Raw genomic sequence first — 12,080 nt, forward strand, 5'->3', positions numbered from 1 at the left:
TAGAGATATATAAAATTACCTTAGGAATATAGAAACAATATAATTAAGTTAATATTTACACACATCCTCGTTCCCTCCAACTTCACAAGTAGGCTTCACATTAGTCCAGTGTATTAAATAACAGTACTAGATGTTGGCTAATTGAACATAATAAAAAATAATAAATAAATAAATAAATAAATGAAACAGGTGAAGAAACACTTGTCAACTACCAAACTATTCTCTCTAGCAGCACCATCTCCTGCTTCCCTTTTATTTCCAGCTCTACCTCCGAATCACCCATTTTCTCTGCCCTGGCTGTCTCCAGAGCTGTAGTGGAAATCAGACTTCTATATTCTGATTGGCCTCTTTCAAAAATATATTTCAGCCTCGCCCAAATTTTCAATGTGGTTTCTGATTTCTGAGGGCTTAAAATATTCATGGAGGGCTTAAAACATACCAGTTATTATAGTGGGCCCTTAGATAAGGAAGAGGGGGCTGGAAGAAAAGGAGGAAAAAGGGGGACAGGAGGAGGAAGAGGAGACGAAGGCACAAAGAGAGGGGAGGAAGGGAGCAAAGGAAGGTGAAAGGGAAGGAGAAGACAGAGCAGGTTCCAGACTTAAGCCAAACCAGCCCTGCATGAATGTCTCCAGGTACCTTGGAAGGTCTGCAACTTCACCAGCTTGCGAACATTGCCTGTGCTATCATCCCTCTTGACCCAGATGACGAGTCGATCTGAAGGGCTTCCCGTCATTTTATAGAAAAACTGCAGGCACTGCTGCTTTCTCTTTGGGTAAAGAATCCGGGACTCTAGGAGGGCTGCCTCTTCTGCCATCCCCGAGCTGGTGCTGAAGTGCATGAAGTAGCCAGCGCCTGTTGGGAGGAGCAGCCCAGTGAGACATCTCCAGTGGCCCCCACCCCGGGGCACCCTGGGGCCCCGTAAAGTGAATCAGTGAGCAACAGCCATTACCCAGGCAGCAAAGCCAGAACCCTTCTGGGGAAAACTAAAAGAAATGAAAAGAAAGTGGGGTGTCTTCTTTCTGCCTCCATGGACAGACTCCCTGGTGAAAGCCCCAGCTCCCCATTGCCTTTGTCCCCAAGCTCATGAAATGTACTCCTCTGACTTAATGAGATATGGACTTCAAGCAAAGCTTGATGGAATTTAGTGTCTTTGAGCTGAATACTATTTTCCTTATCTGTTTTCTTGTTTAGAGATCCATTCCAAGGAAAAGAGCCGATTTCCTAGCTGTAGAAAGACAATGGGATTCCTATGTTTACGGACTGGAATTGAAATATTTGCAATGATAAGGGTTCTGTCTCTCCTGTTTCTAGCCTTAATTGGATGCATTATCGGTGGCAAAGTCATCTTTACCGAGAGATAAGAAGGGCATTCAAGGCTTATTACGGGACTAGTTGAGGATTTGTCCTGAATGTAAAGAAAGCTTTGAAAGAACACTGAAAAGGAGGGTGAGAAGTGTCTGGGTTTATAACCAACCTGAGGTCTGCTCAACTCCTATATCTTAGAGCTCTCTTCCCGCAAAATGGCAGGCAGCTAAAGGAATACATCATTTGGAAAATCGGCACATCACAAGGAAGCATAAAGAATGATTCTTGCGTATAAAGAAGTCCTTTAAATTGTACTCCAAAATTCAGCTTCTTACCAAAGTATCCACTCAAAATATCTCATAAAGTAAAAACAAAGTGAGCACCTAAGACAGTTTTAGGTACTTTGGCCCTGTGGCTCTCCACTTCGTCCTGCCTCATATGTGGGGCATTGTACCTTCCATGATGGCAACAATCATCACTTTTTGAATGGGCTCTCTACAAAGCTTTAAAAATATCTAATGGCTTTAATATTATATTAGGAAAAATTATACTTTCTTGCATGTTATTCTCGGTATTTGAGCTTACTAGCCTGAGCTCTTGGCATTGTGAATTACTGAGTGCTTTGGTTAAATAAAACCAGTGCCTGGGTTAGCTCACATGGCTAAGGTCTTCAGATGGTCCTTTCTGAGGAATTCCACCCGGGTGTACTGAGGGATAGGAAATGAGAGTCTAATAACCCAGGTTTGGGTGTTGGGAGACCTGAATTCTTGCCCACCCAGGGCCGCTAATTCGAAAGTGTCCATTCATCTCTCCTGGTTTCAAATGGGAAGTGGCTTCTATCCCAAGGATCCTTCATGTTCTTTGAGTCTCTACATCTACCACAATGCCACCAGTGGTCTCTAGCTGCCCAAGTTCACCTGGTAAAACTTTTCTAGATATTTCTCCTGGGGTGTAGTCCTTTCCTTTCCTATTAAGGTGCTGGGACACTGTTCTAACACGTTTCCCTCATAGGATGGTCACTCTTCTGTTCAGCTGGAAATTGTATAGTAACCTAGCAAAAGTCCACAGGAGAGATTGGATGAGATACTATGATGGAAATTTAGAGGGAACTTCAGACTGAGATCACCCTTTGGACACTGGAGATTATGTGTTTGATAATACGATGGGTGGCATAGACTTTCACCCATTGCCATGACCGGAGGAAGAGCAGCCATTGTTTGTGACCTCTGACCCCAGTGGCATGGCTTCTGGGTGATCAGCTGGGTCCCTTCTGTGAAGGAAATCCAATTGACTCACACGGGCAGAGACTGAGGGACTTTGTAACAGCCTGATCTTTAAAAACTGATTATGATCTATAGGGCCAAGATTATATCTGAAACAGGCACAACATAAAAGGATGTTAAAATAGAAATAAAAAAATAAATGGAACCTCTAGACAGAAAGGGAAGATGGGAAAAAATGGAGAGGGAAGCTGCTGGTCTGCAGCTGGAGGTTTTCTATACGTTAGGTTCTTCTATCTTTGCTGGTATCATATCCTGGACCAGTTAGAGAGATTTTCAAAAGCGAAGACTTAAAAAAGGACACCAACAAAAACAACTACCCATGGTTAGAATTAGCAAGGGGTGGAGCCAGGTTTCGAATCCAGGTCCATCTGATTTTGTGATCTTTCCACTACACAAACCACTCATAAGAACTATCTGAAGCCATGCCATCCAACAGGGGACTACCCAACATATGTGGCCACTAAGCCTTTGAATGGTGGCCAGTCCAAACTGACATGTGCTATAATACCGAGTATAAAAAATGTGGAGTAGCTCATTAATAACTTTACTATTAATTACATGTCAAAATGCTAATATTTTGAATATATTGGGTTAAATAAAATGTATGGTTAAAAAGAATTTCTCTTGGGGCGCCTGGGTGGCTCAGTGGGTTAAGCCGCTGCCTTCGGCTCAGGTCATGATCCCAGGTCCTGGGTTCGAGCCCCACATCGGGCTTTCTGCTCAGCAGGGAGCCCGCTTCCTCCTCTCTCTTTGCCTGCCTCTCTGCTTACTTGTGATTTCTCTCTGTCAAATAAATAAATAAAATCTTTAAAAAAAAAAAAAAGAATTTCTCTTGTTTCATTTTTATGTGGCTCCTAGAAATTTCACATTGCGTATGTGGCTTGCCTTATAGCTGTATCGTAGGGTACTGCTCTAGATACGTTACCTTTATTTACAAAACCATGTCTTATCAACCATATGTCTATGCTAGTTTTACCATCACTTAAAGGTATCTTTCTTTTGCATGCCCGGAAACTACATACTTTTTATTGAGTTGATAATTAAGATATGAGAAATGTTCTTTGCGCTTGCCTGGATTTCCAGGTTTGATAACTAACATTGCATTTGAGGCAAAACCTGCCTGTTGTCATTCCCTAATTGAACCTGGTGAACAATCTCAGCGTGCTTAATTTCCGCCTTCACTCACCTCTGCATTGTCCCACCAAGGTGTGATCCACTTGTCCGGACTGAGTGCCGTCCTCATGGACCCAGTCAGCATCGTCTCTGGTACCCTGAATCATCCCACAGATGTTTGCTTTCTCAAAAGCACAGTGGTCCAAAAGTGTGTGAGTTGTGGCTGCAAATGATTTTTTTGTCCTCTGGTTAAAAATTTAAGTCATCTTGTTTCACAGACCTAATGTCTTAAGCTAAAAAGACCTCATTGTTTAGACACAGCACATTTTCTTGACTTTTCCTTAATGCAAATCCCGCTGTCACCCATTACATCTTAGAACATCCAACATAGCTGCGGCCCTACCCACCTCCCAGAGTCAAAGGATAAAAAGGCCCGTCGTCGTGCTTTGCTGTAAATGTCAACCAAGAACTCCTTTAGGTCAAGAAGTGGGTACCTGGTAAATCTTTGCATTTAGTACATCTTCTGTCCATGCATACTGAACAGAATTTAAAAATGTGTCCCTGGGGGTGCATGGGTGGCTCAGTGGGTTAAAGCCTCTGCCTTCAGCTCAGGTCATAATCCCAGGGTCCTGGGATCGAGCCCCGAATGGGGCTCTCTGCTCTGCAGGGAGCTTGCTTCCTCCTCTCTCTCTCTGCCTACCTCTCTGCCTGCTTGTGATCCCTGTCTGTCAAATAAATAAATAAAATCTTTAAAAAAAAAATGTCTCTAAAGACTAAAGGGTCACTTTAGAAAACAACCCATCTCTGAGCACTAGATGACTCTAGAACAACTAGCTTGGGTAAAGAACTTTTCAGGATAAAAGATACTTTCAAGACCATCCCCTATCCTGAGCTTTCCACAAGGATACACCCTTCATAAGGACACTGAAGAAGCTGGACAATTATAGCCCCTTACATCATTGGTCCAATACTTTTACTTTGTAAAATACGACCACAAAATTGATTTTCATAACCCTCCTGTAACAAGGCAGGTGTTACAATTTTTTCTACTCCAGAGATAAACTAAGGTTATGTGGTTTGTCCATTTTCCTTAAGTAGAACAGGAAGGAACAGCAAAGGCAATGTAGGGGAAACTGAAGGGCTGGGTGGAAACTCTGTTGAGGTTTGTATACCTACTTCTCAGACCCAGCGGTACTCACTGCAATTGTACATTCGGTTCAGCCTCTCTAAATCAGTGGCACTGAAATCCAGACGCTGCCCAATGATGGTGTTGAACTCAGGGATCTTGGCCGTGATGGTAGGAGCACTGTCGTTCTTGTTAAATGAGAAAGGCTCATAGTGCATCAAAGATTCATAGTCATAGGGCGTATTGAGGTCTGTGATGACGGTGTCATCATAGATGTTAAAATTGTGCTCAAAACCTAACAGAGAGAGAAGCCACAGGTCCTGTTCAATTACATTGTTTCTTCTGTCCTGCCCTCTTTAACTAGATTTTAAGCAGAGACCCAGTGACCCAAAAAAAAGAAAGAAAAAAAGAGAAAAAGGACGAATAGTTGATTTAAATATATATACATATTTAACATGTTTTATAATTAGCATGAGGTACATGAAATTAACACACATTATTAATAGTAACAAATAATATGATGATATTAAATTCTATAATAGTATATACACTTATAAAAGTTAAAACTATATTAAAAAATAGAAAGATGTGTTATAATTAATGGATAAATTTTACATACAAATTATTAAATATATGTACATATATTTTTTAATTTTTATTTATTTTTTAAATTTCTTTTCAGTGTTCCAGAATTCATTGTTTATGCACCACACCCAGTGCTCCATGCAATACGTGTCCTCCGTAACACCCACCACCGGGCTCATCCAACCTCCCACCCAAGGCAAATATATGCATATATTTAAATCAAAGATTCATTTTACAAATGAACAAATAAATGAATAAATGTGTGTGTATGTATATGTTTAAGGTTTTAAGGAAGAGAAGATAAAATGTCAAAGTGGAGGTATGTATTCCGAACAGGAGGAAAAGGAATTTCTGGATTCAGGAAAATACTCAGGATTGATACATCTTGCTAACAGGCAAGTACCTCATCCACCAAGAGCTATACCTGGCCAGCTCTTCCATGGGTTAGAAAAAAGAAATCCAAGGGGCAGAGGGAAAGGGAAACAGCTGTCAAGAAAGGGGTGTCTTGGCAATCAAGGTTCACACACTTTTTCAGAAATAGCCTCTTGGAGAGAAAAATAAAATAGGAAGAATAAAACTGACTTTCCTTTCAAAATAGAAAAGGAAAATACTTTTAGGGGATCAGCCCAAGGTAATATATGCTGCCATGTGGAATGCTGAAATGAGAAATCGGTCAGATGTTTTTTTAATCCATGAGCCATCAGGACTTTACTGTTTCAGTTGCAATAATGGGAAGTTCACAGATTTTTAATTTCCTTCTTAGGGAGTGACAGGAAAACTTAGTGAGATGCTTTCGACTCCCCCATCATGACTTCCCATCTTCAGGGTCTTCTTTTCTAGCTTCCCATCCAGCTGTTTGTAACAATTAAAGGGAAGAACATGTAACCACCATGGAAAGACATCAACGCAGGTGCATTTAGGACTGAAGATGAGCCACACAATGGCGGTCACCAGGTGCTAGAGAGGGATTCTCTAAATGCTTTTGGAAAAGCCAAAGAACCCTGTTGATCAACACTTTAGCTGTAAAATGAGAATACCAGTGCTTCATCCTCCTAAATCATGGGATTTCATGGAGACCACCCTTGGAAGGGATCAAAGCATATTCAAAGGTGGCACAGGACTGTAATAAATAAATGACCCAAACAGGGAAGGGAGAAGCATTTGGTCCTAGGTTGTCCTACCCTAAGGGATACAACTGTAAAGAATATCTGACCAGTGTGAGGACCGGGGCTTGGTCTGGGCTCTCCCTGTGACTCCTGGTGAGATCTTAAAAACAGCACATTCAAATTCACTGGATAGTTTTTCCTTAACTTTCACTAAATCATCAGGTTAGGGTCACCTGGGTGGCTCAGTGGGTTAAGCTGCTGCCGTCAGCTCAGGTCATGATCTCAGGGTCCTGGGATCGAGTCCCACATTGGCCTCTCTGCTCAGCAGGGAGCCTGCTTCCCTCTCTCTCTCTCTGCCTGCCTCTCTGCCTACTTGTGATCTGTCTCTGTCAAATAAATAAATAAAATCTTTTTAAAAAAATTAAAAAATAAAAAAATAAAGTGGTCGCTCCATTTTAATAAATAAATAAATAAATAAATAAATAAATAAAATCATCAGGTTAGAATAGATCCTTTTATTCTTTATTATTCAAGGATTCTTATCTGAAAGCTTTACCAAATACATGTTTTGAATAATTTTTTAAGATGTTATGCAACACCTTTTTGCTGTGCCTACTGTGTACATACTGGGAGCTGTGCTCAGTAGTGTGCTCAGCTGTGCTCAGTGTCCTGGCAGCAACAGGACAGGCGAGGTCCTGTTTTCAGGAACTCGAAGCTGAGAGCCTTGAAGAGGAAGTGACATTATAAACCAGAGGCCAGTCGGCAAATCCTTTGTATAAAGGAAAATATTTTTGACTTTGCAAGTCATGTGGTCTCTGTCAAGCTACTCAACTCTGTCACTGTAGCACAAAAGCAGCCATGGAAATATGTAAATACATGGGCATGACTGTGTTCCCATGAAACTTTATTTACAAAAAGCAAGTGAATATGGACCATGGGCTGTAGTTTGCGTACTCCTGCTGGACCCTAGAAATTGAAGTCTTTCCTTGGTTGAAGAGAACAGATCCAAAAAACACAATTCTGGCTTAAGAAATGGAGATATAGTTGGGGAGAGAACTTCGTTGCCAACACTGTATCATCTTCGGTTGAAGGGTAGTATTGTCATCAACAGAAGACAAGATGCAGTAGACGTTTTAAGTTACCCTGAGCAATAATACTGCCCTTGCTTACCATCTTAATAATCTGACATCTCATTGGAGAACAGTTCTCCAGTGATAGCAGGAAATTTAGATATATGGAATTATACCTGATGAAAATATAGGTAAGAGATAAGCAATGTATGTTGAGTTACTCATGCTCAACCAAGAACTGAGCAAGTCTGAAAATTACCTGGGCAAATGTGCTGGTTCCCTCTGAGAAAGGGAAACTCATTTGCTGAAAATCATTCTAAAAGCACTAATCATTGTGTTCTTCAAAGCTTGAAAGTGTGAATGTTCTCTACATCATTACTTAATGCTCATCAGAACCAAGTTTATGTACAGGAGGGTAAGAAATCCAAGCCTCTAGGCAAATAGAGACAAAATCTAATAGTGCCCTGAGTCTTACAAGGGGATATTAGGTCCTATCACCAATGACCCCACTCTCCTTCTCCACCTGCCCAGACCCAGTTATAACACAATTACATCCAGGAGACAACTACATTATATTTGATATATTATTTCAAGTAAGAAGAATATTACTTGACCTCTAGCTCAGTGTTGGGTGGTAGGATGGGTGAAAGTGTGTGCGGGGGTGGAGGTTCAATCCTGGTTGTATTAGGTTTTTACAAATGATACGGCTTTCCTCCTTTCCCCACCATTTCACATTCGTAGACATATCAGAACATGAGGGACCCGGATCAAGAAACTCCTGAGGTGATTTTGATCCACCATACTTCAAAATGAGCTATTCTAGCAGAAGTCCTTTGGGGATTTGTATTTAATTTTAATGTATGACAAGATCTTACGAGTCCCTAAAAGTAAAATTATTATAGACACGTTGTTATATATGAACACATATATGAAACTGGAATCTTAATAAAACAAATAAACCCTCGCCTCATGAATGTCACATATGGTAATAGTTAAGGCATTTTAATACGTCAAGGTTTTATTAATCTATTGCTACCAAAAAGAATGTTTTTCTACTTCCTCAACCAATTCCTAATTAAAATCTAGGTGTTTTCAGAAATACAGTATTGATTTTTTTTTCTAGCACATTGGGAAACTGTTCAATAAAATTGTTTTACTCTCTCTTCCCCACGAAAATATTAAATAAAATCTTTAGAAAGGAGGGAGATGGGGGTGCCTGGGTGACTCAGTTGGTTTAATGTCTGCCTTGGGCTCAGGTCATGATCTCAGGGTCCTGGGATCAGCCCCAAGGCATTGGACTTCCTGCAAATCCGGGAGTCTGTTTCTCCCTCTGTGCCTCCCCCTACTCATGTGCTCTCCCTCTCTCTCTTTCTCGAATAAATAAGTAAAATCTTTCAAAAAGAAATGTTTTAGTATACTCAAAAACTATCTACTTATTTGTCTCAAACAACTAGGAAAAGTGGTGTCCAAGGAAGTCTAAAGAAGCTAAAGAACATAGAAATTGTTAGAATAACACCCCTGCATAACAGTAAGTAAAATAAGACTGTGCTATCCTTTGCATAATATGTCTGGAGGCAGAAGGATAGAGGTACTTACAAAGGAGGAAGGAAGAAGACAGGAGGAAGAAAGACAGGCAAATTTTGATTAACTAGAACTCAGACTACCAGTCAGAATGAACACAATCGGGGTGACAATTTCAGATAAAACAATTCATTTTTGTTGTCGTTTTATTTTGTTTTTAAACATCTGTCATTGATTTGGCAAAGCACCGAAAAGGTTCTTGAGTATATATTAGGGTGATCATATGTTCAGCTAAACTCCATGCAGACTCCTAGGCCTACATGTGATCTCACATCCAGAAAAATGACTATGACATCCTCAGGGGATGTCAGGTGACTACGACAGGAAAATAGCATTTTAGGTAGATTTTCAACAAAAACACTGAAACAAAGCAAAGGCTTCTGATCAACTTCCAATTAACATTGAGTTAGCCAACATATACCATTCCCTAAGGCCCTTATCTGGGGTCAGTTATGATCAGATGAGCACAGGTCCCAGGAAAGGCCAACAAATCATACCCTTTTCCTATTCTGTGTTCCCAGCTGAGGCTTCTATCCACACACAGATGCTGTCTGGACATCCCAGGGTCGGTTCCAGCAAGTGATAAATGTAACAGCGAATCCCATCCAAGTTCCTTGGGTTTCTACCCACCTGGAAGAATTTCATCCCACCAGATGTTCACATAATCATCTCGGTCAGTTCTTGACTGCTCATGGTAAAATCCCAAAGCATGGAGGATCTCGTGCTCAATGATGGCCTTATAGTCACATCCCTGGCCAATGGAAAGGTTCTGTCCCACGTGATGATCACCAACCTCAGACCAGCACCTTTAAAGAAGAGAAGAGGGAAATTTTCTCCTCATGAACTCTCAAGTGGCTATAATTCATAGGGTTCCAGAACACAAATTTGAAGGAAGTTAGGTTTGACTAGAAAAAGAAATTGTCAATAGCATTCTCATAAGCTAACAGTTCAAAATAAGGGACTGGTTAAATGAACAACATTTCCTAAAGCGAATATTAAGTAGAATTTTAAAGTGGTGGTCCATGGCTCCATGGATCCATGGGTGGCTCAGTGGGTTAAAGCTTCTGCCTTCAGCTCAGGTCATGATCTCAGGGTCCTGGGATCAAGCCTAGCATTGCATTGGGCTCTCTGCTCAGCAGGAAGCCTGCTTCCTCCTCTCTCTCTGCCTGCCTCTCTGCCTACTTGTGATCTGTCAAATAAATAAATAAAATCTTAAAGAAAAAAAAGTGGTGGTCCATTATAGAAGTAATAATATACTCAGAGGCAAATCAATCCTAATAATGCACCAAGTAGAAAGATATAAAAATTGGCATTCCTTCTCACCTTCACAAGCCCAAAGGGCGTTCTACAGAATAACATATTGTTTTGTACCACAATATTAAGTTGTCTCTGGGTGGTGGCTATGGTTGATTTAAATTTTCTCCTTTATACTGAAATGAATTTCCAAATTTCCTATAGTGAACAGGCGTAAGGTTTATGATCATGAAAAAGAACCTCATTAAAGAAGCAAGTCCATTTCTTTGGCTATTAGCCGATGCACGGTGTTCTGAAAGCACAGAGCTGACCACCTATCATTTCTGAAAGGCTCGGGCCAGAAGGACCCCATCACTTCCCACAGAAGACAGTAGACTCAGGAGCTCCTGGCGGATTCTCCACATTCCTCATAGTGCAGCCTCTTGCCTCCTTTATTTCCTAACTATTTTTTGTCTTTTTCCATGAATCCATCTTTCCTCCTCCGTTAAGCAAATCTGAAGCTTCCCATGAATTGTTTCCTCATCTGCTTTAAGTTGTGGAAGAGGATCTGTTCTCGAACCAGTGCTCAACAGAATCAGAGATTGACCCATACTTTTAAATGTGACCAATGGATTCCAAGTTCTTTGGTGACAATCACATTGTCTTACCTGCGTTTTCCCGGAGATTATTAATATCATATGCCTTCAAATGCTAATGGATCTGACTTTTACTCAAAGGCATATCTTAATTATCTTCTAACAACATTTTGAGGGGTAATTTACATACCATGAAATTCAGCAATTTTAAGAATACAATCAATGATCTTTTGTAACTTCACTGAGCTAAGCAAACATCACAGCCATCAGTTTGCCTCTCTGACAGCGGCATTTCATTACCAAATCAGTCGATTCTGAGATAGCTAAAGTCCAGACGAAGCACTTACTATTTATCTTTTTTTAAAAAGCATCCCTCCTCCAAAGGAAACGTGTAAGTTGCAAAAATGCCACAACTCTGCAGCTCTCAGTCTTTTCCCTTGTCTTTCTAAAAAAGCCCCGTTAACTTACCATTTCCAGTGACCTTAGCCCTGAAGAGTTTGGGGCCAGTTTAGGGCAGTTTATTGCCCCAGACCATCTTCCTCCCCTTTCCCTTCTCCTAAGTTACATGTAACAGAGACACCTCCTGGCCATGGGCAGTCAGAATCTCCCAGACTCAGGGTTTCCAGCCAACGTCCCTCAAAGCTGACCTACCCCTTCATCAAGTACTTGGGGATTGAGTTACAAACTAAAAAGAAGCCCTGAGAATTTTGCTAGGAAAAAGAGAACTTTTAGAGAGTGATCTCATTAGCTTCATTTCATTTTTAACAGAAAAGGAAAAGAAAAGAAAAAGTGGTAGCTAAAAATGGAAATAAAAATGTTAAGAAAATGAAGGGTTTTTTTTCCCTGAAATCCTAAATAAATAATTAAAGGCTTTGGTACTTTCTACAAGCACAAAGGTTGCCAAGGAACAAGATGAAAAGGTCAAAAACAGAGAACCTCTAAAATTGGTGCACTTGGCAAGGCCCAAGGTATACTTTACATGCTTTTTCTTCACATAAAAACAAACTGTGCAAATACTATTGGTTATCTTCACTTACGTACCCCAAAGGAACCTCAGCACATGTCCAGAAACACATTCACTA

The 12,080-nt window shown here is 40.7% G+C and overlaps 1 protein-coding gene across 3 annotated transcripts in view; it reads right to left on the minus strand.

Moving 5' to 3' along the window:
• MEP1A (meprin A subunit alpha) overlaps positions 1–12,080 on the minus strand; it is a 37,424-nt gene that overhangs the window by 9,932 nt on the left and 15,412 nt on the right. For all 3 annotated transcript variants that reach the window (XM_047734880.1, XM_047734882.1, XM_047734881.1), the window contains 4 exons: positions 9,800–9,975; positions 4,901–5,122; positions 3,775–3,924; positions 637–852 (listed from right to left, as the gene is read on the minus strand). In XM_047734880.1, coding sequence (XP_047590836.1) covers positions 637–852; positions 3,775–3,924; positions 4,901–5,122; positions 9,800–9,975 — 764 coding nt within the window. The remainder of the gene's footprint in view (positions 1–636; positions 853–3,774; positions 3,925–4,900; positions 5,123–9,799; positions 9,976–12,080) is intronic.

This window comes from Lutra lutra, chromosome 6 (genome assembly GCF_902655055.1).
Source record: "Lutra lutra chromosome 6, mLutLut1.2, whole genome shotgun sequence".
NCBI classification, from domain to species: domain Eukaryota; kingdom Metazoa; phylum Chordata; class Mammalia; order Carnivora; family Mustelidae; genus Lutra; species Lutra lutra.